The sequence below is a fragment of the Scomber japonicus genome, chromosome 9 (genome assembly GCF_027409825.1).
Source record: "Scomber japonicus isolate fScoJap1 chromosome 9, fScoJap1.pri, whole genome shotgun sequence".
NCBI lineage: Eukaryota > Metazoa > Chordata > Actinopteri > Scombriformes > Scombridae > Scomber > Scomber japonicus.
In genome coordinates this window covers 21,461,850-21,489,139 of record NC_070586.1, presented here as the reverse complement: position 1 = coordinate 21,489,139, position 27,290 = coordinate 21,461,850, and the positions used below count along the sequence as shown (strand labels likewise).

The following is a 27,290-nucleotide window of genomic DNA, read 5'->3' as shown; positions in this document are numbered from 1 at the left end:
CTGTTAGCTAAGTAGCATTGTCTGTCTGTGGTAGTAATCTCCTCTGCCTCTGGAGTAGATGGCTGGTCTTTGGGACATTTTCATAGCCCTTCCTGTTCATCAACCTAGATGAAAAGGAGACTAATAAATGATGGGGGGTAGGGGCGTGTTGGGGGGGCTCAGGGAGGAAAGTTACGCACGGTCACTATTGATCAATTTTCCATTTTCCCTGCCCTCTTAGTGCCAAAAGAGGGGCTAAGTGAAGCAGTGGTCTGGGGTAGATTGGGGTGGCTTTGCTACATCGGGGGAACCAGGCCCGTCATCGCTGGAGAGAAAAAAATATGCAAAATCTATGATTCTAATCAATCAGGTCTTGCATTAATGTACAGTACATCCAGCAACTTTTTTCTGTCTTCAGTCAAAGCTTTCGAGTGGTTAGTACAAGGGGTTAGACTGCATTCGTAAGTTCAGAGAGGGGGGTCAGATAGTGAGTTGGATGGCTACCTCTGAAGCTGTTCCCCCCTGAGGCAGGGCAGGCAGGGGAGGGAGAGCCCTGGGGCCTGAGGACAGGAGCAAAAGCACTCTTCTGTTTAGCAGCAGACGGGAAGGAGGAGAAAGGCAAGAGAGATGATGAAGAGCTGGAGCTTCCTGGTATGGTAGGGCTGGAGGGCATTACTGCAGAACAGAGAGCAACAATCAGTCTCGAGTCTGAGTATCACAAAAGACTGCTAGGTTAGCACACAAATATATGCACATTTAGAAAGAACATAAGTTCTTACTGTAAGGAGAGCCTGTGGGGGAGGTACTGCTGAAACCAGGAGAGCCAGGAACTCCTAGACTGGTCATGGGAACTGTACCGTAGCCCCCGGTCATCCCTCCACTGCCCCCATAACTTGACTGCTGAGGAGTGGAGGCTGAGGGGTAACCCCTTGGAGACAAGCTGCTGGAGTTTCGAATGTAACCTGGAGGAGAAATCCAAATTTTCAGTCGGATTTGAGCCTCATTAGTGCCAAAACTGAAGTAGTGCACAATTTATGACTTATTCTACTCACCTTGGCTGCTCTGTACTGGCTCCCCGATGCTGACACCTAACTGAGAAGGATAGGAACCGAGACCCATGACACTGCCGTGAGCTGGTGAGCTGGGCAGCGCCTGCAGCTGACTGTGAGGACGGGGAACACTGTAGAGTGCCTCAGCAATGTCAGCGGCACGTTTCAGCAACATGTCCTACAGGAGACACAACAAAGTGTCACAAATCCATAGAGAGGCCAGCTAATAATGCAATTGGTAGGCTGTTAACATGACACTTCGGTGATATATCTGTGGCCTGACACAATCTCAAAAGCTGAATGTATTACCTAATTTTCTGAAAAATAATCAGCAATACACATTTTATATTTTATAGACCAAAACATGCAAAAAAAACTGTTGTGGTCTTTTCAGCATCAGTATGTTCTGTGTATAGCAATTTGTAATTTTAAAATATTTGGGATATTGTACTAAAATTGTAGCTGCTTACCTGATTACTGTGTGGATTTCCATACAGGGCCTCCACAAGATCTGCTGCTCTCTTCAGGAGGATTTCCTACAAATGAAAATGTATCACAATGAAAGACCTAAACAGACTGTTGCTTACACAGTTCCTGAAAAAATATGAAAAACCATCAAGTGCAAAATGTGGCCTTTAATTTAGGAGTTCCTCACCTTGGCTAGTTTTTCTGGGTCACCAGGATGTCGGGGAATGACCTTCTGAAGACGCTGGAAACCATAGTCTATAGTTGGCTCATTCAGGGCTAAAATTTAAAAAAACGTATAGTACATCAAATGTCAGTCACAGGTCATCAGAATCTGATATTTAAAAAGATTAATTGTTAAGTGTAAAAAACTGCATGATGAGTTTTCTGCTCACCTGTGTAGATGAAGCGTCCGGGTGCTCCCTTGCAAAACTGTTTAGATTTATAAGACAGTGTGACCTCCACAACCCCAGGAATGTGGCGAGGGGGTGTCTGGACTCGGATAGCATGCGGCGTGATCAGCTGAGGGAAAAGCACAGAAATCATGTCACACAACAGCAAAAAAAAGATTCCTCTTATGCCTTGTAAATATTTGGGTTAACATATGTGGAAAGATTAATTTGTGTGGACTGTCCATAAATCATCTAAATAATAAGACAAGTCATATGCTATATATATCATTTCAAAATATGCTAAGAAACAGTAACATCATTAGTGAGATGTCTTGAAGACAATCCCTACCTCACTCCACACCAGCATGCTGCCAAACACCACCTGCAACCCGTCAAAGAAGTTCTCCCCGATAACAATGACCATGGCCCCACCAGTGGTCCAGCCCTCGCTTGGGCTGATGGCTTTGATACATGGGGTCGCTAGACAGAAAAGCAAAGCAGGAGTTACTCCAAGGGATTCAATGCAGAATGTACAAGTACTAAAAAAAGAGTGTGCATCTGTCTCTGGAGGAATGTGTGAAAGGTTCGTGAAAAACAACTTCCAAGGCACTGTTCAGGCCAAGAGCTGCTTGTAACATTATTTCATGGCTAGAATTAATTATATCCATGATTTGGCTTTTGTCCATGAATAACACCATAAACTGCATGAAGAACAGGATGTTAGAATAGTCAGTTTTAAGATACTCAATTTCAAGTAAAAGTCTTCCATTTAAATCTTAACACAGATGTATTGCATCATGTGTTAAAAGGATCAAAAGTAAAAGTACTAACACAAAAAAGGCCCCTGTGGGTGTTGTGTTATTATATACATTACATTAATGTGTTAGTAGTAGTAAAACATACATTTGTAAGCTGTACTGTTATTGTATTATAAAGCCTGTTTGAAGTCATGTATATACTGCTGGTTAGTTAATTCTACAATAGTGCCTCATACTTTATGAGCCCATCATATGTTTTCTATTCAAAATGTTCATAAAGGTTACTGGTGATCGCAACTGTGAGATAAATCTAGTGGAGTAAAAAGTATAATATTTTCCCAGACATGTATTGGAATAGCAGGAAATTAAAATTACTTTAAAGAACCTTAAAACTGTGCTTGATACAAGAATACTTGACTAAATTTATTTAGGTACTTTCCACCACTGCACACATAAATTTGACATGTCATTCTTGGTTTAGAGATAAATGTGACCATAACTGGAAACTTTCTCTCCTGCTTAAAGATGTGGATATAAGGTAAGATATTATCTATGTTGTATGTAAAGACAAGAATTTAATTAATGCATTCATTTGTTCAGTTAATGACCTCAGTAGCATGACTGTTTATGTTTGATATATAATGGTGATTATGAATGGACATTAGTCAACTCAAGTACCTGCTGCTATATTATTTGCCTGACTAGTGCCTTGGATCAGTATGTTCTACATCTCTGAGTGTGAATGATGAAGCAGACACGTAGTGAAATAAAAAAGATAAATGAGGTGTGACACTGTGTTTCAGTGTCAGTGTCTCACCATATTCCATAGTATTCTCAGCTGACTCGCCTGGCTCCAGTCTGCGAGCTCTCCGACCGTGTTTTGAGTTGTTGTGGACGAACATATTGTCAGACACTGCTAGGACGTGGCCGTCCACACTCACAGTGCTGGACAAGACCACCTGAAAGGAGAGGGATAGAGCAAAGAGGAAGATACATGAGTGTATGTGCACGACTTGGACAGCACACAGCAAGTCACAATATCCGGTTACAACAGTAAAATCCCTGAACAACAATTTGCTTCACAATACAGGTGAGAGTAATATTTCTGATTAGGTAATGTGATATCACTGGGGTCTTCATAATGTGTCTGTATTCTGGTGATGACACTGCTCATACAGCTCTCCATCAGGTCTCCATATGGCCTCTCCACTGCCTCTTGCCTAACTTTTTGATTCATTCAGCATGCAGCAGGCTCATCGTTGTCTCCTCCTGATCCTTCAATGACACCAAACATATGGACCAAATCTCCCATTTTAGCCGGCCGTTAAAGTAGTGGATGATATATAGTGGCCCTAATTTGATTTTCTGGCCACAGCATGTGTGTGTTCCTTTCCACATCTGACTCGCATGGATGACACATATATAATTAATGAGACGACACTTGTAGTATTTTTCTCTTTGGATATTAATGAGTGTTGATATGATACTATTACTGACAGTGATAATAAGTGTGTGTTTATGAACACATTTATTAGAGGGAATGTGGAAACGGTACTTAAATTAAATAGTAAACCGTAAATATGTAGAAATTCATAGAAAATCAGACAGCAAAGATAAAACCGTACACGCACTTAAAATAAACACATGGCAGTAATTTTGCAGGTGAAGCAACACAGGAGAGAAAAGGAGAAAAAACATATGTGCTATAGGTGCTGGAGAGGGAGGGGAACCTAAAGAAAAATAACTGTAAATTATCGATCAAGCAGCAGACTCCTGTCCAGCTCTGATCACCTTTTAACCCAGAGATGAGAGTCTTGGAGCGCCTGTGTGCTCATAACTTCTCAGCATGTGTCACATCGTAGGAGCTAAAGCAAACATGGTCTAAGACAGGGGGAGCTCGGAGAAGGGAAAGGGACAGGGTTAGCTGGGAGAAGGAGAATGCCAGACTGAGGCCGCTGGTGCTGAAAGACGGTAGAGGAAGTGAGGCGGGAGTGTCCCCTGTGACCACTTCCTGGGTCACGGAGCATGACCTCCCCCATCTGGAGCCAATCACTCAATTCTTGACAACTTCCTGAAACACCTCAACCTATTTCCTGCACCCCACCACCGGGTCTCCCACATATCTAACTCCTTTCGTTTTTCTTTCCGTCTCTCTGATTCCTTATTGATTTTAAACTTTCACCTTTTTCTCTGTCCTCTATGTCTCTGGATATTGGAAGATTCATTGGAGACTGGTGTAAATGCCATGTATACAGATCGGATAAGAAAATAATCATTGAACAATTTATTCAAATGGGAAGGCATGTAGGTGGTGTGTTTTGCATGACTGTGAAATCTATGTTTTTTATAGTTTGTTTCACATATTTAGTACCACATGTAATCACATTCTCTCTTTCTGGTCACACACAAGCACAGACTCACAGATATGCATTTTTTTTCTCCACCTATTCTTACCTGAAATCTCCTCATGTCCCTCGGGTTTCCTGCTGTCTTCAGACAATTCTGGTTGCATTTCAGGAAAAACTTCAAGAAGAACCTGCAAAAGGGACATATGTTTGTACATCAGAAACTGAGAAATCACATAAAAGAGTCATGTATATGATTATTTTCTCAGAAACACAGTGACGTTAATTATTTTTCAGAGACAGGTCTTTTGGATGATGTGTGCGTGCACATCTATATGATTATAGCGCCAACATCAATCCCAGCTGTTTAGTATAGTATTAAAGTCAGTGCTATTACACTTTAAATCAAGTGATGAGAATTTGAAGCACAGTCCAGTGAAAAGCACTACTGTGTTTCAAAGTAAACTAGAGACAGTGATGTATGCCACGGGACTCAGGGGACTCGTGGTATCCCGCAATGCTGTATTTGAACCCCCACATGGGAATGGAGAAGGAAATGAAGTAGAGATTACTACAAAGAAAGTAAAATGAGGAGGTGGAAAAAGGAAGGTACAGATAGAGGCACAGGGACTGGTATGGACATGAATTTAGTTTTCAAGTATATGTGTCTCATTACATATGTGAGTTTACTTTTGAGAGTGATAGACTGTGGAGATAGAGATAAAGAGAGCGAGATAGGGGTGCTGATAGCCTCAGTTACACCAAAGAAAACCTGAGAGAAAGGTGGAATAAATGGGAGAGAAGGAGACTACGGAGAGACTCCAAATCCCAGGTGTACACAGTTCGGCAACACAGCCCGCTGCCATGGCAACGCAGCTCTGCCGCAATCCCAAAGTCCCCATGCTGAGAGGCAAAGGCAGAGATGGGAAAGAGAAGGCAACAACAAGAACACATTCCATCACTGAAATACAGAAAGAAGGGAGGAGAGAGACTTGGCAAGGTGGGATGCAGGAAAAAATATGAAGGGGGCAGGTGCAGTCAAGGCTGAGAAGATCCACTGAAATCTCACAGAGAAGAGAAATTAGGTAGAAGAAGTGTGTTAAAACAAAAGAGAAGAGAAATGAGCTTGGGAATGATTGTGATATAATTATGCCAATTGGCAAATATAGATCCCTCAAACCAGATGCCCGCTTCAATTAACAAAGAAGACAACTCTGTAATTTCTATGAAAACACATAAATTAATGTTCCAATTAAACAAACAACAACAGTGCAGAAGAAAAATGCTGCAAAGGGAGGCAGCAGTTTTTAGGCTACATGGGTAACTCCAATCCCACCCACACTGCACTCTCTGAAAATATAAGTCATCTTAATGGAGAGATGTTGTTTGGAGAGGAACTTCATATTGGCCCCACAGCCCTGAACCCTCCCATCGAATACTAATCTCTCCCTCATTCTGTCAGCTTTTACTTGCAATTCTTCCATCACTCTCTCCAGCTTCCTCCCTTGTGAACAGGACCTGGCTTGCAACTAGGTCTCAGTTCCAACAGTGTGTCCAATATTTCTTGATTTGAGCTATTTCGTCGGAGGACAATCAATATTGTTTTTGGCAGAAATCGGTGATAGTTCGGACCTCCAACTTTAAAGTTGCACTGGACTTCATTTCACAGTGGAAACATGTAAAAGGGCACATCTGCACTTCTCCCTGCTCCTTCCATTTCTTTCCTCTTCGATTACTGACTTTGTCATCCTTCCTTCTATTTGCCAACTAGACATTAAGGTTGTGTTAGTTTAACATGATTTAAAATCAGTACATATACAATGTAAAAGGAAATATAGAGTATACAATTATAGTTTCCTGACCATGACAAGGGCTATAATCATGTTCTGTTTTATTTTACTGCCTCCTTTAAGGGTCATGCTCTACGTACATTTCATCCAGGGCAATGATTCTTACAGTATCGCTCATCTTTAAAGGCTATAAGGGTATATATAAGGAGGCAATTCATAACGGCACATGGGCCACAGTTTTGTCTAACCAGCAGTCACTCCTCATTTGACTGACTGACATGATAAAACTGCAGTAATGCCTCAGATAGTGAAATCATTAATTGAGAGGTTGTCTACATCCATCTCAGGCTTTGTGCACTTTCTGAGGGTTCTTGACCTTGTTTGTTGACTTCTTCTCATCATTCCTTGTTTGTATGACACCAGATGTCTCACACAGAAACACAGAAACACACATTCACATGCATGCATGCACACTCTAATACACTGACACCCCCACCTTTGCCCCCCTCCCAAAAATCCATTGAGTCAACTTTTCACCCCCCTCAGTTCGGACGCACACAGCTGCAAATGCTGAAATTAAAGCGAGACATTGACGCATATATTAGCATGCATTAGCCGCTTCCCCCTGCCCACTTAACATGCAAATCTCCCAGCCCCGTCGCCTCGCACCTTCTGCCACACATTCATTTGCTGAATTATAATTAGACTAATCTTGCATAATTAATAAGAAGTCGAGGACCCTCTGTTTTTTATCCCCTCCTCTATTGTGGTTGCAAAAGTTTAATATTGCTGTTGTTTGTTTTTGTTTTGGTAATGTAATACACCCACACACCTCCCCATCCACAGGGAGGAGACGAGGAGAACATGCAAAGAATTGGAGGTGATCTTCATGTCACAGGGAAATTGCAGAGAAAGGCTATTTTCAAAGAGCTCTACTAGCTTTAGCGTGTTTATATTTAATATGGGCTTTGTACTGCACACTAACAGAATATTTGATTCCATAAAGCATGTGTACAGTGGAGAATCTGTTTGACTACCACACTGTTAAATGAGTAACATAGTACATATAAAGATAATGCAAAATGCAGAACCCTTTTCAATTATGAAACTGTTATGTTCTCTATAATGTATCTTTTTTTGTCAATTGAAAAAAGGTAGCAAGTCAATTTGGAAAATATTTACAGAGAGCCTCCTCACTGTGGGCAAAACTTGATAGAAAAAAAGAAAAAGCTTCCTTTGGCATAACATTACCAACTGATATGACACAAAAACTTGACAATTAGCTCCTCGTGATTTTTTATGTCTGAGATTGATGAGAAATGTAAGAAATTCTTTAATTTCACAGTTTGCTGAGGTCAGCAATTGAAAACAAGTTTTATCTTCCACAACATCTAACCTCCACAGACACACTTAACCAGGAAACACAAACAAAACATAGACCCAAGTCTTAAACCTTGGGATCATTTTCCACACTGGAACCACAGGGAGTCTGTTTTTTCTTTTCTGTCTTCACTTCTGCATCTCTGTCAAGGCCTCCGATCCCTTTTGTCTGCATCTGCTTCAGTTCCCAAGACTAAACACAGACCTCGCAGCATGTGGCAACTACCCCAATGTTGACAACTTGCTTAACTAAAACTAGTGCAACGATTAACCGGCATGTCGTGACACAAGACACAATAGAAAAGATGTCATTTTTTGTAATTTTTCTCTCCTCAGTGTGGTCCTTAAGTTTCACGTTTCTGTCCATTGCGGCATCTGGTACACATAAGTGTTACACTCTACACTTTACATATGGCCTTAATCATGAAGGGAGCACCTAAGCAGCACAGGACCTCTAACAAAAATGTTCATAGGCATTCATCAGCACTAATCATTGTTGACATAAACTGCCTTTTCACATAGACATAAAACACATCACCCTCTGCGCTCATTGTAAATGAAGGTTTACTAGCAGTGGCTCTTGAAGCATGTGATGCAAAAAGCAAAGAGTTCAAGTTAGTTAGCAGTACAGATAGAAAACTTTCTCCACTCCAATTTTCTCCTTTTTTGGGGTCTAGCCTTCCAAATGACTTACTTCACCAAAGATGACAAATGTATACTGTAATACATAAATACAAATATGGTAGAAAAAACTTACTGAGAATAATGAAGAGGAGGAGATATAGCTATAATTTTTGTTCAGTAGACATGAGCATGCCCTGCTACTCCAACACAAGCAATGATGTAGAGAGGAACAAGGACAGTGAGGAGGAGACAGAAAAAAGAGTTGCTCGTCTTCATAATTTTCATATATACTACAATTTATACTAGTAGTATAAATAAGAAAAAATATGAAGTGATTGAATACCAGAAGGATGGAGAAGAGGAGAGGCAAAGACAGAGGAAGAGAGAGGGAGACTGTTGATGTCCTGTATTCAGGGCCATCACTCATCATACATCCCCTCCACCACCCCCACCACATCACCCAGAAAAAACAAAACAGTGTCCTGACATCGTGGTGGAGGGGAACTGAGGGGAGGGCCAGGAGGGAGGGAGGAAAATTAGGAAACCAGATGTGAAGCATTAAAACATACTGACATGCTGAGGGCCTTCCTCTGCCACACTCACACACTGAGAGTACTAACTCATACAGCAGGCCCATATATGTGCACGTATGCATGCATATGTCACGCATGCACACGGGCCACACACAACCACACACATACATGAATTCACATGCAGTTCACAGAAAAATACATAAAAACAAATACTGACTTGCAAGCAAACGTGTGCACAATGAATCATTCAAAATGATAACAGTGATGCCTCAAAAACAAAAGTCGAAAAAGTCATATGCAAGTACATACTTGCTGATTTTTAATAAAACAAATAATAATGGGCCAAGAACATGCAACAGTTCACGGCTTTGGGCTAGGATTTGGATAAACCAGTGTTGACCTAAGAATGTTTCACGCCAAGTCACAAATCTACAGATGGGTCGTCATGCTTCAGTGTATGGATATGCATCCAATTAGTACATGTACCCAGGCCGAAGAACGGCTGAGGGGGAGGGATGGAGGTGTTTTGTTTTCCTCCGTTGGGAGAGCTGTGTTTGGGGGAGGTGAGGAGGGGGGTAGTAATAAATACCCCTGGACCCGGGTCCCCTGGCAGACTGGAAGCTAGACTGGTCACCAGGGTTAACACCCGGGGCACATGACCTTTGACACTGCTAATGGGGCACAGAAAACCCTCCACGAACTGATACCCCCTCTGTCGCATACCACCACAGGACCTTTCACACTAGCCTCCCAGTCCCCCCCCCCCCCATCTCCACCCTCCTAAAACATACAGGGATATCTCTGGCATCGGCTTGACTCGTCTTTCACCAGCAAATGACATACAGCCAAACTGTCTCCATGTTAGTCTTTTCCTCCTTTTTTTGTAATACAATGCACATCCAGTCATGCATTAAACCATTAGAGATATTTCACTTTCTTGATGTGACACCAGTACCAGTTTAGTATCAAGGTTGACACACATCTCAAACCAGCCCAGACTGGCTGGTTTCAAACTACTTTCAAAATACTTTTTAGGTGCTATTGCAAATGTCTCCAGAGCACTCAGTATTGAAAAAGTTAGCCACAATAGCCTTGACGGATTGGTAGTCTTGTTTAGTAGCCTTTAATAGGTATTAATTTAAATCCTAATTTTGTCAATTTTGGCTTCTATGGGTTTGTAGAAAAACATGTAAGCCAGGTACCAAAAAAAGAATTCTGGTGTTGATGCTGAAAACATTAAATTATACAAAACCCTTCCAGTGAGCAGAGCAACTGCAGGTAGACAGCACACACATGGGGGAACTCAGCTCTGTATGAATTTGCTCAGTGGATTGGCTGTGCCCCTCTGGCCTCTCCTCTGTTGCCTCCCAGGCTGGCTTCACCCCTGCAACCTCAGACCTGGCCCACCCCGCCTCTAAACTTGAGAACTGTGACAAAGCCAAACATTTAAACCACTAGCGCTGATTTATAGAGCTTGGTAGTGCTGTAAAACCTTCAGGCTTGCCACCGCAAAAGTGACTGAGGCACAGTAAAGCTGAGAGGAAAAGAGGGCCGAGAGGAGGAAGGTGAAATGATGGGAAGATCTACTCAAGTGTTTCAGTGAGGTTTCTCCTGGGTGCTAAAGTGTTTTACTGTATAGCCTCTCGCTAGCTGCTAAATGTGCATTTTAACTATTTAAAATGAATTAATGTTTAAGTCTCTCAAGCTTGGCCAAAAGCATAGATTGCATACAAAGCTTGGCCACATGGGACTGCGGTCAGCCTGCCAAATAGATGGATATGGATAGATATTCAGAGTCAGGAGAACATGAATTCACAACCAGGACAGGGAATAGAAGTCCCATCAGTGGTCTGACCTCTCCCAGCATGCTTGGTGACTCCTGAGGGACAAGGATTCAAAATATACTCTCATAACTGTCAAATGGAGACACAGAGCACACTCTGCAGCTGAATAGATTTCAAACATACCAGGAGGTCATCTGCAATACACTAACACTAATCTTGCTTTTTCAATCAATCAGCCACTAATCAGATTTACCAATAACATGTGTATATCAAAGCTCGACCCGAACCTTTCTCGGAGAGGAACAATGAATCTGGGATGGATGCCACTGAGAGGGAGAGGAGAGGAAAGAGAAGCAACAACAGAAGGAGAAGAGATGTCTTCTTAATTAGCCAGTAATGATAAGATCTGACAAACAACATCTGTTTCCAGAAAGACGGGGAGGGGGGGGGGGCAAAGCGGGAGAGAGAAGGAGAGGGTGGGAGAGAGGGATAGGAAGGAGGACAAGAGATAGAAGCGGCTGAGAAACCTGTGAAGCCTAGACAACAGGGACCTGCTTGTAAGAAAGTAAAGGGGGAGCGGAGGGGATGTGTAAGGGAGGGAACGCTGTGTAGCGTGACACAATAGAAGAATGGAGGATGAGAAGTATAACAGAAGTGAGAGAAAGACAGACAGGGGAGAGAAATCTGACAGGGTTGAGGGAGTCTAAGAGCCAGGACGAATATGACAGACAGTGGAAGGAAAACAGATCAAAATGAGAGAAAGGAGGAAGATAGACAGACGCAGAGAAGGTGAGCTGGATAATGGTGCTGTAGGGAGGGGGGGGGGGCGTGTGAAGAGATGAGAATGGAATTGCTCAGAGGTCCAGGGTGCTGTAATTTACTGTCCGTGGCTAATACACAGCAAATGTGTGGAGCCGAGGACTGGGAGAGGAAAAGGGGAGCTGGGTGGTAGGGGGACTGGAAGGAGGGCACGCAGACTGTTGGGGCTCTCAGCATGCCTGCTGGGAGCCTGTCAGCAGTCACATCACCCCCTGCCCTCAGCCCTGACAGATTCATCAGGGCTATTACACACACACTCACACATACACACATCCAATACATTCTAATGGCATAGCAAAAGTTAAATAGCTGTTTATGTTTTCCTTTAACTTGTATTTTTTCTCCTATGAGTTAAACACAACATCTGTTGCATAAATGATTCAGTCTCAAAGAGAGCAGATGAACCAGTCATGATTTCTGCTTTGTTTTCAGTTTATATAATGTAATTCGGTTCAAAAGTCTATCCCACGCTCTGTCTATACCATATCATGTTGCTTATATCAACATTGTGTAATTAAAATGTCTGTAGAAATGTTTTAAAATGTAGATCTGTTGTATGAAAACTGAATCTGCACAACTCTTTTTTCCATGGACTACAGGATGCCTCTGGCATTAGCCAATATGGATACTTAATTACATTTTATTTAAGAAATACTGCAGATGGGCAAATATTAGTGTTAGGAAAGGTTTTTAAAAAGTGAAAGATGGGGGAATTTCAGTGAAATCTAACTCCTGAGAGGTATGTTCTGTCCTGATTCCAGATAAACAGACAAACAAACAAACAAGGTGGCCTCTGGGGCCGGCCAGAGCACCAGGGGGCATTGTTAAGTCATTAGTGAAATTCAAGACCTTTACAGGAGAGGATGACCGGACCCAATCATACACACACACACACACACACACACACACACACACACACACACGCACGCAGCAGCAGCAGCAGCAGCAGCAGCAGCAGCATCCAGCTAAAGAAAACAGCTCTTGTTCCTAAATACCACTGTCTCTGACTCCACACATGTACACACACACACGCACACACACAGTCATGTTTCCAGCACTCACTTCAGAGGACGTTACACTGACTTGCATTCATTTCCTGGAGACTCATCCTAAAACCACCACATGCCTAATCCTTACCCTAACTCTACCCTTAACATAACCCTGAACTAACCTTAACTTTAAAACAAGACTTTTGCCAGACTGCCTCCTCCAAACACACACACACACACACACACACACACATACGCACACACACAAACAAACAAACACATGAGATCCTGATTATACTACTGACTACAAGATCCCCTTACAAAATAAATGGCAACTGCAGGAATTTCACATGAAAAATAAACTCACACACAGGCAAATCTGAAGTCACACACACATAACCACACTCTCGCTCGCTTACTTTTGGTCTAAAGTACCCTTTAAATCATGCTAATCTTCCCCCTTGTGATCCTCTGAGTGCCCCTACTTAATCTCTACACTGCTCAACCAAAGGTGAACCCTATTAGTGGCCAGACAAATGGGAGGGTTTGTCCCAGCTACTCTAGGAGTACAAGGCCTTTCAGAGTATCATTGAGCTGCAATTCAAAACTTCTAATTTCCCCCTTCTGTCCTCTCTGCATCCCACCCACTCTAAGTTCCCCTGCTGTTCCTCCACATTAGCCCATTGGTAGTCTATTCCCATTTCCTGTCAAAACATTTCTCCACTGCTCTCTGTTTCCGACTGACCCCTCTGTAGGCTCTCAAAAAAAACAAACCAAGCCTACTCCTTGTGTCAAGGTTCAAGCCATGACAGCCAACACTGGCCGAAGCAGAGCAAAGGTGACAAAACACAAACTCAGCTCATAACCTACAACTCATTATACACTTCCTGTGCACACTGGAGTCTAGGATCTTCCCAGTTCACGAGACCACATTGCAGAAAGCTTGAGTCTCCCAAAAGGTCCCTGAACTCATTTTCACCATTCTAACTCTGAGTGAGGCTCTCACCGTTTCAGGCAGTACCTGTCAGTGATTTTGATATTCGAGACATTGCATCGTCTCTCCCTGTCTGTCTTTGTGTCATTCTCCCCCTTGCATTGCCCCAAGGGAGGAGCCATCCCCATGGTCCTGTGCCAGCTGCTCAGTGGTCCAGCCTATGTGCCGCTCGGCTGTGTGAGGCGGTGTGCACTGGAGCCTCAGGGCCCTGTCGCCACGCTGCCTGGCCCCCTGCCTGAGGGGCTCGCTGACAGGGGGTCTGGAGGGACTGTCCAGTACTAGTCCACCAGGGAGAGACCAGTGACAGCGGACTGAAGGCACCGGTGTCTCCGACTTTGTCTATGTGCATGTATGCTTGTGTGTGTGTGTGACAGACAGGTAATTTATTCGTGGATATCTGAGTCACTGTGATGTGTATGATTGTGAGTGCAGTCTAACAACTCTACGACCCAAACGCTTTCCAGAGAGAATTCAAGCTATTGTAAAGCTGAGTTTGCTTAAACCAAGGCTAATATGCTGTACTGTATGTAACATCTATATAAAATGACAGGACAAAATACTTACTGATTAACTAGAAGGTATTCATTAAACACAGTGTACAATGTATTTTAAATCCAGGTTACCATGGCAATATATTTCATGCTAAAGTAATGTAATGCGTGACTACAATTGGAGAAATGTATGAATGACAACTTGGTAATTGGTCATGATATAAGTGTAAGAATACACCATAATACCAAACAAAATGGATTTTCCAGCCTCCACCTCATCCATTATTTTCATTAGGACAGCTTATGATTTAATATTGCTTACATGAGAAAATTATACATTGTATCTATATTTTCCTGATTCATCTAAGTGTCCGTTTGCATCACCTTTGCCCGCATTATCAGCTGCTCTTTCTATGGCCAAAGCCTGGAATGGAGGGGGGGGGGGGGTGCACCTCCTCCCTTAATGGTTATTGTCAGGGCCCACTTTGCAGTCGGTCCCTCAGCTACTTCTGAGGTCTCACACTAACATACTGTTTCAGGGTGAAATATATCGAAACAGGAGGAAAATGATTAACTCAAATCTATTTTACTGGCTTGTCATTATTTTTTGGCATGGTGATAAGTAGGATGCTTTATTATGGAAATGACATCTGTAATTTAGGAATCACCCCAATCATAGCAGTGATCCTTATTTCACTTCTGCCAACCTTCAGAAAAGCCATCTTTTAACAGTGTGATTGAAAAGGTAATACAGGTACAGCATGCCAGTATCAACAGACAGATTAACTTTACAGCTACAGGAGAATCTTAAACTGGGAGTATGAGAAACGCTCTCCCAAAATGACATTGTTGTCTCACACATAAAACTCTCATGTGCATATATGATGACCTAACAGGGCGACTTGGCGGCAGTACTTAAGTATGCATCTGGGAAAGGGGAGGAATTCGACCCCTGACACAGTCCAAAAAATGTTGCTGCATTTATTCTTTGGCTGATAGTTTAATGTTCCTTTCCCAAAGACTTGCAGCTTGTATTTTCTTTTTGGCTACAGCTGAAGAATGAGGAGGTCGGTGTTCCCCACCATTACAAGTACACACAGAAACTATCCAGCCTGCTGAGAAAACAGGTAGATGGTAACAAAAAACGCCATTCAGAAGCAGAAAGGGAAGTGGCACGCTTCATCATAAAGAGTTCCTTCTTAAAAAAAATTAGTTTAAGACAGGCAGGCACAAGCAGGTGGACAGAATAACATTGAAACAGATGGTCAGACTGCCTCTCTGAGACACCGCTGTGGCTGAGACTAGACATTTACATACAGCAACAAATGATTTTTGAATAGTTTATTGTCAAACTGTCCAGACAGTTTTAATCCTTAAAGAAGAGAAAGTTTTACTGCACTGCCAAACTGAGACTCTGTTTAAAGTACTTTAAGGTGTATTTTTGCATAAAAAATATACTGTGGGATTAACAAATAATAACTGTAACAATAAAAATTTAACTAGGGATTGTTGTAATTAAGTTGAAACTAAAACATTGATTAGGAGACTGTGGGGGGAAAAGACCACACTGACTAGTTGAAAACAAACCTGTGGTACATACACATAACTAGAACCAAGACTACAAACGGATCAATACAACCCGCAACCTAAGATTAAGAGTAATGGATTCCTCTTGGAGCTGAGCGTCTGAAGTAAAGCCATCGCCTACGACAACTAATGATTGGTGGTAATATTATAAACTCAGAGTGCAAAATTAGTTCTTTAAAAGCCAGAGACAGCAGAAAAATGCCAAGTGAAGGTTTTGTTTTGAATTTTGGTTTTCAAAACTTAAATGAGTCTTTGTGAGCTTATTTTGAGTCTGGGGGAGGGAAGAGCCATATTGACAACATTGGAAAATTCCTATTGATTATTCTTCTTTTCTCTGAGCGCTGGCTTGTTAAAAAAGACCCCTCTTGGAAACACGATCAATTAGTGAGATAGTGCTTGCCATTGATCATCTCCACCCCTCCTCCATCCCCACCCCACCAGGCTCTTACCTTACGATGGATCCCTCCACACACTCCTTATGACCAGCTATTGATCTCTGTTTCTTAGCCAAATATAAAAGCATGCACACCCGCTGAGCACTGACCCCTCCCATCCAAACCGCACAGTCCTTTCTTACTAATACTAATACTGACATCTGCTAGTCTCCATTGTAAACCCATGGTTCACTCATAAATACAGAGGCCAGCTTTGGCCCAGAACCAATATAAGTTCTTAGAGGTCAGAGGTCAGCATGGCAATAATATCGCCATTAGCTGATCTGGGTAGAGAAATTCTCAAAGCAGAGGAGCTTTTCACAGAAAACGAATCATAGATGAGTGAAAAGCACCAGTATTGTCTGTAGGGATTATTATAATTTTCATTCTATTGATATGTTGATTATTGATGGGGTTAATTGATTCAAATCCAAAGATAAAAAATGGAGAAAAGCAACAAATTCTTAGTTTGGAGCAAGCATTTGTTTTTGTTTTTGTTTTTTCTTGATAAGTGACCCTTTTCTATCAATTGATCATCAAAATCGTTGTGGTCAGTCGACCAACCAATTGAACTGATAATTGTTTCATAACTAATTGTTCAACAGCTCCCATAAAATATTAAATATACAGTATGTAAAGACCAACTATAAATATGACTCATAATAAACTGCAAAAGAAAAAAGTCACTAAAACCTTAATTTTCAAGAACACACGAGTTTGAACAGTTAGTGAAGATTTATGGTGATAAGCCCCAAGGAATCAATCATTCTATCTGTCTATTGATCAATCATCTAACCAATCATTGGGCAAGCCAGTCCATCAATCAAAGATAAGTGACATTCTCCAAACAGAGAAGTCACATCAGGCCTGCAAGTATAACAGTTCACCAATGTTAATATTAGACAATTGTAAAACTATTAGACACAGCAGGCGGCAGGGCATTAGATAATTCGCTCCCATAGGCAACTTAAGAGTCATCTCTTTGTCAACGACTGCCCTTGCCCTCTTCATCCCTCGGTCCCTCCACCCCTCAATCCCTTCACCCCTCCTTATGGATCAGCTGTGATCTCCTCTCTTTCCTTTCACTCAAATCGGGATTAGGGAGAAGGGGAGGAGGGCGCAGCAACAGCAGCAGCAGGAGAAGGGGGAGAGAAAACTGAAACAATATGGAAAGGAGATTAGAAAAGAGGGGGTTTGGGCTGTTTGGGGAATTGCAAACTCCCTTGTGCTTGGGTAGGTGTCCTAATGACACTGCCTAATTATGGCAAAATTAGACAGGCTAAAGGAAAGGGAGGTGGGGGTGGTGTGTGGAGGAGATGGTAATGTAAAGGAAAAAGAAGAGGAGAAGGTGAACTAAGCAATAGGGAGTGAGGTAGTGAGTGCACAGTAGGAGCATGTGAGGCACCAAGAGACAAGAAGAGGGAGACGGGTGTGCAGAAGCACTGATACAAGCTGAGGCGGGCACGAAGGGAGCAAGGGGCTGAGATTGAGAGAAAAAAGAGAAAAGGGGGAAGAAAAAGGGTAGAAAGCAATGGCTGGGCAATAAGAGTGAGTGGGCCCCAGCACGCTGAATGTTAATTGGAGAACAGGTGTTGAGGCTGGGAGCAGGAGGTTGATTACTGCAGCCACAGAAACAGACTGCCTCCTCCACACACACATACACACACAACTGCACACACACACGTAGGCGGCACACACACATACACACATGAATAATTTAAGACCCAAGCAGTGACTGGGGAAAAGGTCAGATTAGGGGTCACAGAGACACATAGACAATCGCACATACATTCATACACATACATAAATAAACACACAAGGATCCACACACACATAAAAAGAACCATCCATTTGTGTACACACCAACAGCGTTAACATGCTCAGAACACACACTCACATCTTACCCTGTCAATCTTTTGACTTTCTCACTTTTTTCAGTGTGTGGTGTACATAGAGAGAGCGAAATGAGAAAGTGCACATGAGGTGGAATAAAAGGGCACAGGGCCACGCAAAATTCCATTGGCTTATCAGAAATTAACTGCCTGCTAATAGGCCGCTCCCTGAGGAGAGGATTTCGCGGGCCAGTCAAGAGGGAGAAGCCTCCATCAGGACGGGATATGCCCAGTGTGATTAGAGAGTACAGTAGGTCAATGATTCCATTTAAATCAATCCTCACAGCCGCACACCAGCCTGCACACACACACACACACACACACACACACACACACACACATACACACATACACACATACACAATGAGTCACAAAGAGATATAGCACCAGCACCAGCACTCCACCAAGCTACTTACAAACAAATTTCGAAGAGGTTTAGTCATGTTAGCAGGAAGTATAAAGGGGTGTGGAGGGAGTTATTGGAAGAGTAATGCGCTAAGGCGAATGAGAAAAGCAGCTGCTCCAAGGTATTCTGGGAAAATTCAAAAGACAACAGCCCAATTTTTCCGTTATATGAAAACTATCTTCAGCAGAGATCCTTAGAGACACACTGTCAACAGTCAGCCAGCTTGAACTGAGGAGGGGAAAGAAAAGGGTCCTTGACATATATGAAGTGAGTGTTTTCTAGACAGACAATTGTAGAGGGGAAAAGGATAGAAGGGAGAAGGAAGGAGAGGAGAGAGTGAGAGTGAGAGGTGATGAAAGTTGCGTCTATGACATCACAGAGAAAGTATTTCACATGCAGTCTGCTTATAAGCATTCATCACACTGGTTAATGCCAGGCTGACAGTATGAGACCTCCGAAATCCCTCGGACGTGAAGTCCCTCACACACGCTGATTACACTATGGCCATTCACCTTTGAGCCTGATAACTGGCTGTCAGGGTGAACATTCACTACATATGTGAGCCTGAAAGATCCACATGCTTCTGATAAAAAGATATCTACGCTTTTGGTGGTTTCAGGTGCAACGCTGGCTGGTAATGAGTGACCAAACTGAAACAGATCCCATAAGGCTGAAGATAGATCAACAGATAAATAGGGAACTGACCAAAAACACATGGGAGACAGACGTGGACAAAGATACTATGCACTTTATATCACGGCTTGCTTGCATTGATGCAGTGTAAACTGACATGGTAGAAAAACTATGACTACTATAAACATATATCAGACATTACACTCTCTCCTGCAGATATGCCTATACATCCATGCATGTATTGTAGCTGGAGCGTCTACTCCTCTCACTGCAGACTCTATTTTTACTGGCTGATTGGTGAGATCTCAGCACAGGATCTTTGTCTTTACACCAGACCAGCTCTGTCAATGTGTGTGAGTGTGTAGGTGCACACACAAAGAAAGGGCAATCTGAACACAAAAAGGATGAAGAGGTGCTTGTTTGAGGTGGTGGACATAGTGTGAGATGTGATTTGATCTTGTTACCTGTCAATGATGACTGGGTCAGAGGGCGTCTCATTCCGGTTGCCGCAACTTTTCTTCTCACAACAGCGGCTGAGTGGGCAGAAAATACAACAAGAGGAAAAAGTCAGTGAAGGGGGCGGGGGGGGGGCAACAACAAATTAAACAGGAGGAGCCATCATTTGTCTGGCCCATCCACATCCACAGGCCCAGACTACTCTGCCCCGCAGTCGGCCAAGATCCAGGAGCACACAAAGGAGGCATGAGAGGGGAGGGGAAGAATAGACAAAAGAATAAAAGAGGAAAAAAAGGTACAACAACACACCCTACAAACAGTGAGAGACCATTCAAAAGTGAAAAGCCAGCCAGGCAATCTGTCACATTGATTTCAAAATCAAACTCAACCCCCACGCAGCCTCATTGCGCACACACACACACACACACACACACACACACACACACACACACACACACCGTCCCATAACATCCTACCATTCGTCAGCAGTCCTGTCCGAGGAGCCTGCTGGCCACCCAGCCCCCCTCCCCACCAAAATCCCCTTCACTGCATAACAAAAGTGCCCCCACCCCTAACCATCTGCCACCCCTACACCTCGCCTCACCCCTCTCGTGTCCCAGCTTGGCCCTGCCCTGCCCCCCTCCGCCCCCCTGTCAGACGGCCTCACTCCCCAGCTGTGACGCTTGCCCTCTGCCTCTTCGGCTCTGTTATTAGCCAGCTGTGAGTCACATTCGGGCATCTGCTGGCTACACAATGGCAAAGCCCACTCCGTCTTAGCCCCTCGCCTCATGTCCCAGCCCCCTATTCTTCCCACTGTTGCCCTCAAATCCTGGGTCACTGCCCCACTTCCAGATCACTCTCTACTCCATCCATACCTCTGTACCTCTGTGGTTACCTTTTTCTTAATACACTACCATTAAACCCTTTGGTCATCAATACTGGACCATAAAGGTAGACTCAAATTTTTCAACAACTCTCTCACTGTCATCACACATTGACAAAGTTCAACCATGATGTCTCAGCTAAACAGAAATGCTTGCAGTTAAACTTAGTTGAGCGAAAGGTGAGTTCTTTCCACTAAAGTCTGGTGATGTCAGCTGAGGTCTGGCTGCAAAACTCCAGACCAGAGAAAGTGGAGCTCCAAGAAGAAACAGGAGCTGGCCAGGGACATGCTGCGTTACAGCAGAAAGCAGTGGGGGGCTACCACTGTAACAAGGATGCTGACAGACAGGCTAGACTTACAGTTGAACCACAGACTGATTTTCAAAAAGTAGAGCCCCAAGCGACATCCCAAAAACCACATTTCAAGCTGAGTGAGACAAAGCATAGTGAAGGAGAGTAATGGATATTTGGATTTCGTCCCTCTGGGTGAAGATTTGAATGTGTGTGTGTGTATGTGTGTGTGTGGGTGTGTGGTTGACTCACCTGCACATAACCTCATGTGTGAGCAGAACTCTGCACATTTCAGGATTTTTGTTTTGTCCCTCATATGATATGGGCTGTGAGGGAGAAATAAGGACCAATGGAACAGATTCAGTTTCATATAAAATCAATTAGACTCGTGTTGTAAATGTGCTTACATCATTGAATGTTGAATCCCTTCAAGAAGGCTTGAGTTTACCAACCTGTTTGGTGACAGAGTCAATAAGTCGTGCATAAAGATCCTGCTCTGTACGAACACCTGCACAATGAAAAGCATAAAACGCACATTTTTTAAAGGAAAACAATGTTGCATTTTCATGCTTATTTGAAATGGATGTAATGTAGCTTACATAGAAAATTACACAGCAATTATCCAATGCAATGGATAACAGCATTTATGGTGTCTGCTAATGTCCAAAGGCCTGTTTCCAAAGAACGCTATATAAATGGAAACTAAGAATAGAGAAAAAAGACTATTGATTTTTTGCAGATATCTTATGCAGCACAAGACAATAGTAAATTAAGGCTGATTCGGTTCCATCTATTTGCAAAATACTATATAACCAATACATAAATCGGTTAATAGCAACTGAAACTGTACTTCGATCCACTGTAACCAGTTGATAAAGAGTACATAGCGCTGATGATTCTCAAAATAAAATGGAAAGATTTATGACATAATTTTTCCCCCCTCAAACTCTGGACAATCTCTCAGAAAAAGCATTGAACTCTGTCCAGCCAACATGGAGGAATAAGATTGGCATGCAACTCATATTTTCTCTCTGATGGTTTCTGAGGGGATTGAGAGTTATTTGATGTTTGATGATTATTAGTCATGTTCTGTTTTGAGGGACAGAATTTACAACCAGATTCTCACGATTGTCAGGTTCTTCTTTTTGTGGTTATTTCTGTGTTAAATCTCAACTTATCCTCAAAGTGTAATCTACTGACTGGAGACAGTAACATGCCAACAGGTAAAATGGGAACTGATTGGCATGAGAAACAAAGTTTGATGTGTTTAATTGAAGAGCAATTATGGTCTTTCCACAGTTTCTGGCCTCTATTGTAATCAGGTGTGAAACTTCCAGAGACACCTGGATCTCTGGATGCGTTAAAGCCTCTACTGTAAATCACACAAGAGCAGGAAACGACATGTAATGAATTGTGACTTAGGAGAAGAGTGCATTACCCCAGGTTTTTTTTTTTTTTTTTTACAGAGACTTTGGAGAGTATCGCTTTTAAAATGTGTTCCTCTCATCAAAGTCTCGATTGAGATGCCTTTGATATTGCTTGGGGGAAGGGGGATGAGAGGAGGCTATGTAGAGGAAGTGCTTTTGGTGTGCTTGCATGTTCATGTGTGTGAATGTGTGTATGAGGGGGTTGCTCTGGAAAATGTCTTTTATCTTCTCTCCCATGGGTGCCACTGCGATGGCAGAGTAGGGGCAGCAGTGGCTCATGGGAACCAAATTTCTCTGTGCATCCCCGATCTGATGTGGAAGCACCATGGGGGGTTGTAGGAGTTGGGGGGGGGTTGATGGAGGGGGGAAGAGGGGGGTAGTTGGGGTAGCAACATGTACCTCGTTTTCTCATATTAGGGCCCAGGAGTGACTTCTCGAAGAGCTGAACGCTGAGTTGTACAAACCTAGTGATTAGGTGACGAGTGGAAAGTAATTTGTAAGCTCGGAGAAGAGAGGCGAGGTAAGGCAGAGATGATTACTTAAGTGGAAAGGTACATATCATGTTAGAGCACTGGTGTCACTCGTAACCTCTCTCGACTCCTTTTATACGTGGGGCTCAGCGTCGTGGTCTGAGTCATCAAATTAGACACCTCTAAGTGTTAGGGTGTACTCACCATTGCTGTAGAGAAGCTGCAGCTTGTAGTGCGTGCCGTTGTTGGTCTTTTCTCCCGTCTGCTCCTTAGAAAGAGAGGACAGACAAACAGACAAATGCAGTTAAGCACGTTGGGGGCACAGATAAGTCCAACTGGGCATCCCGGCAAAATGTTAAGCACAGTGAGTCTTTCCTAATCCTGCAGCATGCCCTTCCCTGGCAGAGATCAGAGGGTTGTTGGCTCAGAACCCATGTGGGACCTCGTGTTGTGCTCATAAGCCTGGTGCTTAACCTTGAGTCGGATGTTCTGTGTAGGGGTTGAACTATCATGTCTGATACGAACTACTAAAACCTTGAGATTAAATTCAATGGCCCTCGCTGCAGTTAGGTAGAATATGTGCATGTGTGCGTGTGTTTCAGCGAGTGGAAAGTACTGTATGTGAGACTGAGCAGCAGTCGACCTTGACAGAAAAACTTCCTTTCCGTTATCCCTCCTTCCCCCAGGCTCTCCGCTACCCTCTCACTTCTTCCTTCTCTCCCCCTTTTCTTTCTCTTCTTCTACCTCTACTGGTCTTTCTAAGTGGTCTCAAAGGAATGCTCTCTGGTCCAATAACCCAGGAGGCTGGCATCACAGAGACGAGAGCAAGAAAAGAGGAGAAATAACGCGGAGGTTGGGGGAAAGTAGAGAAACTGGGAAAAAGGAGGCAGTTGTAAGGTGGGAAGAAGAAGAAGAAATTAAGATGCATGAAGATAAGTTAGGAGGTAACACAGCTCAGAATGCAATATCAGGAGATAGATTGATGCCTGGCTTCATAAGTTTTGTAAATATACACAGAGGAACATTTATTTTTGCCGTGCCATCGCTCTACCTCTGCATAATTACAAAGCAAAAACAGATGCCAGGGTAACCATGCAGAAAATGAACCCAGTGGAACACACTGACAGCTTTCAGCCCTGGCATTAGCACTGCCGCCCGCCCTCTCCCTCCCTCCCTCCCTCCCTGACATTCAGAGTAAAACTATGTTTGAACTTCAGTTGACAGGATGTAGTCCTCTTGTCTTTCTCACAGAGGATAGTTGTGGCCAGTTTAGGAGACTCATGCTACCCTCACCACAAGGCAAAAGCATCCATCAACACTGGGCATAAGGCTCCCTCTAAGTCTCTGTCTAATTTTGGTCTTGTCCAACCTGCGGAATTCCCCCCCCCCCCCCCCCCCAACAGCAGTGTTTACAGTGGGGAGGGGGGGCATGAAGGAAAAGAGACTTTGATGATTAGTTCACTGTATAACTTAACAGGAGCAAGCATAATTTGCATTTTAAAAAGTAGTGATGTCCTCCTAATGAGGCAAGCTGCTAATTAGTCATTAGATATTCTTTTTCAATCCCACATCATCAGCTCATTGAGGGTAAAGCTTGTGTAAACATGTAGCCGTCAGCTGTTCAATATGCTTGGCTTTACTGGGGATGTGGGAGATCAAGTTGAGCACCTGGTTGCATCTGGAACACTGTATATTACGGATATGTAGTTGTTTCAGCAAATATTGCTTTAGGTGATTGCTGTTAGACATTTAAAAATGTAACTGTGCTGATGAAAACTACACAGTGATTTGGCAACACATGTACTCAAATATACATTAAGCAAAAGATCAAAATACACTTGCACACCTTGTCATGCTCAACAAAGTCCACAAATGCAGTCCTCTCCACCTCCACAGGTTGGCCGTGTCTGTCATAGAGCGCCAGGACAAAGTGGAAGAAGTTGGACTTGCGGAGATTGGAAGGCGGCTGCTTCTCAAAATGAGCTCTTGAAAGGGCAACTCCACTGAGGACACAACAGGAAGAGACAGTCAGCTCTCAGCCTTGAATTCATGATGTTAGAGACATTTGTGTGTTCAGTAAACCATATGGAGTTTTGTACTGCTCAATATAAGGCTTATTGATAACATCTAACAAGTGTATAATCCATAATTGTTTTTTTAAAATTGTCAAAGAAATATAAATAACAAATAAAAACTAGAAACCAGTGCAGATAACTCATGAAAAATAAAATAATATGCACCTAAGATATATTAGACTTACTGAAATATCAAAGCTTGTTATAGTTGTAAATAGTGTATTTATTACACCTTGGTTACAAACCTTTTCTTTATCAAGTGTTAAGGCCTCCAGTTCATTCATATATCAATTCATTGCTACATTTCCCTTAAAAATGAAATAAAATAATCTAAACATGATTTCATAAATTGTTTATTTCCCCCAATCTTAGAGGCTTTTGTTCACCTTCCCAAAAGGGTCTAAATCATGCAAAATAGGCAAAACTTGTTGAGAGTATGTTTAAGCTTGAATACTGAAAAGTGAACAGAATTTAATTGAATCAGCGTTTTTGCTGAGACTGCTGCTGGAGCTTCTTTTATAGAAAATTGAAAACGGTTTATTTTCAATAAACTAAATATTTAGTCTCATCTAAAGAGACTCCGGGTAGATTATCTCAAGTCAAACAAAGAAGAAGAAACGTGCAGGATTATTTTTTTTTAAACTACACAGAGAGTGTGTACAGTACATTTCTGCGAATTCAACTTCGGTCTAAAATAGAGAGTTTTGCATCTTCTCAAAAAACTCTAAATTGTGTATATTGCAATTTTTTCACGACAGCAGTAAACATTTTACCAAAGGTCAAAAAAGCCTGAAACAAAATCACTTTAATGCAGACATTTCTAATTATTTTAACGTCCATAAAATATCTATTTTGTCAAATATCCTAAAAACAATCACGCTACTATTTTACATAAATAGCCCATTCATTTTGTTATATTTTATGTCTATGAATCTGTGCATTATACTAATTAACTTGTTGCCTTCTTTAAAAGATGTTTGATGTAAAACGCTGTTCCTGATCAGGTAGCCTAAATAATGTTTTCTCAACTTTGGAAGCAATCAGACTGACACGTGAACACATAGGTGTTTGTGTCCTGACGAAGAAATTAAAAATGAGAAGAGGATGATTGTTCTCCGGGAGGAATGTGAAAAACAGTCTGTGAGAAGATGCAGTCTGACTGATCATGAAAACTGTTATTTCTGTTCATACAAATTTAAGTCAAACGTGTGGCCGGTGAGTTTTTTAGCTGCATGGAAAGCATCAAATAAAGTCGTTTTCCTGCAAAATATATTTAGTTTTGTCAAATAGATAATTTATCTAGAATTTAATAAATTCATTTAGTAAATTAATATTTTACACAAAGGCAATTTTCGTGTGATATTAGTTTGTTCTCATTCTGTGCACAAAGTCAGAAGTTTCCTGTTCTTAAAAAATGTTTTTCTTTCTTAATTTCAAAATTATGTTTTAAAAGTTTGGGGTCATTGACCTTTAAAGGGGACTCGTGTCATCTTTTGCAACAAGTAGTTTGCAGCTCTTTTCTGAATACATGTCTGTTCTTTGGTCAAATGTTCACACAGGATAAAACGCTCATTATACTGAACATGAAAATAAATCTTGCCAGGCCTCTGATAAGCTTGAACACAGCTGATTATATCAACACATTCATGAGTAGCTCTGGTGTAACGGTGTTGTCAATAGATCAGCTGGGTTTATACTGTACCTTTGCGCCGCTACGTTCGCGTCCACAACCCCGACATTACGCACCCACGACCGGACTGGATCCATCTCCTCTCCAAGAGTTCTCTCTTTTAATCCGCTCGCTTCTCGTATCAGATGCTCCTGGATCCCGAACATTTAAGCCCTGTCCTGTTCGGTGAGTGCACTTTTTTGAACTTAAGAAACTGAAGCACTAAAGCACTTTGGCAAACAACAGAAGGTCCACACCAAGGCGCTGCGCTCCTGCAGAGCGCCACAAGAGAAATGAGCTTTGAGCGGTGCTGTGTGATGTTTTAAAAGGTGTATCAGTAAAAGATCCACTCGGGCTTTCTTTTAAGGCTGAAACGATGTTGCCAATTATATTCCCCTACCGATTGCAAGCATCGTCCAAGTGCAAATCTCCAGCGTCGCAAAAGATCACCTGCTCGGTGGGTTCAACTCCTCGGACAGTTCAGAGCGCGTCTGTCTCAAAAATCTTCTTAGGATGTATGTGCAGAAAGTCTTCCTTTGACAAAAAGGCCAGATCGGATCAAAACAGTTGATCCGAGAGCCAGGAAGCTTGCAGTGAACCGCTGTCTTGAAGCATGAATGAGACTCTCTGCTGGGATAGAGAGTGGAGGAGGGGCCTTAGAGCCATATGGGGGACC

General features: G+C 42.5%; 1 protein-coding gene across 11 annotated transcripts; it reads right to left on the bottom strand.

Moving 5' to 3' along the window:
* Positions 1-275: 275 nt before the first annotated feature.
* Positions 276-26,781, bottom strand: ebf2 (EBF transcription factor 2). 11 transcript variants are annotated; one of them, XM_053324842.1, is made up of 17 exons: positions 26,648-26,781; positions 24,717-24,873; positions 23,075-23,138; positions 21,426-21,481; positions 21,226-21,299; positions 19,809-19,877; positions 5,098-5,179; positions 3,461-3,602; positions 3,322-3,324; positions 2,235-2,365; positions 1,889-2,015; positions 1,684-1,772; positions 1,499-1,564; positions 1,032-1,206; positions 759-941; positions 484-654; positions 276-304 (listed from the first exon to the last, which is right to left on the bottom strand). In XM_053324842.1, the coding sequence occupies exons 1-17, from the start codon at positions 26,779-26,781 to the stop codon at positions 276-278; spliced, it is 1,752 nt and encodes a 583-aa protein (XP_053180817.1). The 11 variants fall into 11 exon arrangements, with proteins under 11 accessions (XP_053180817.1, XP_053180815.1, XP_053180819.1 ...); XM_053324840.1 differs by lacking the exon at positions 3,322-3,324; XM_053324844.1 differs by lacking the exon at positions 3,322-3,324 and having other exon boundaries at positions 484-627; positions 786-941.
* Between the last annotated feature and the right edge of the window lie 509 nt (positions 26,782-27,290).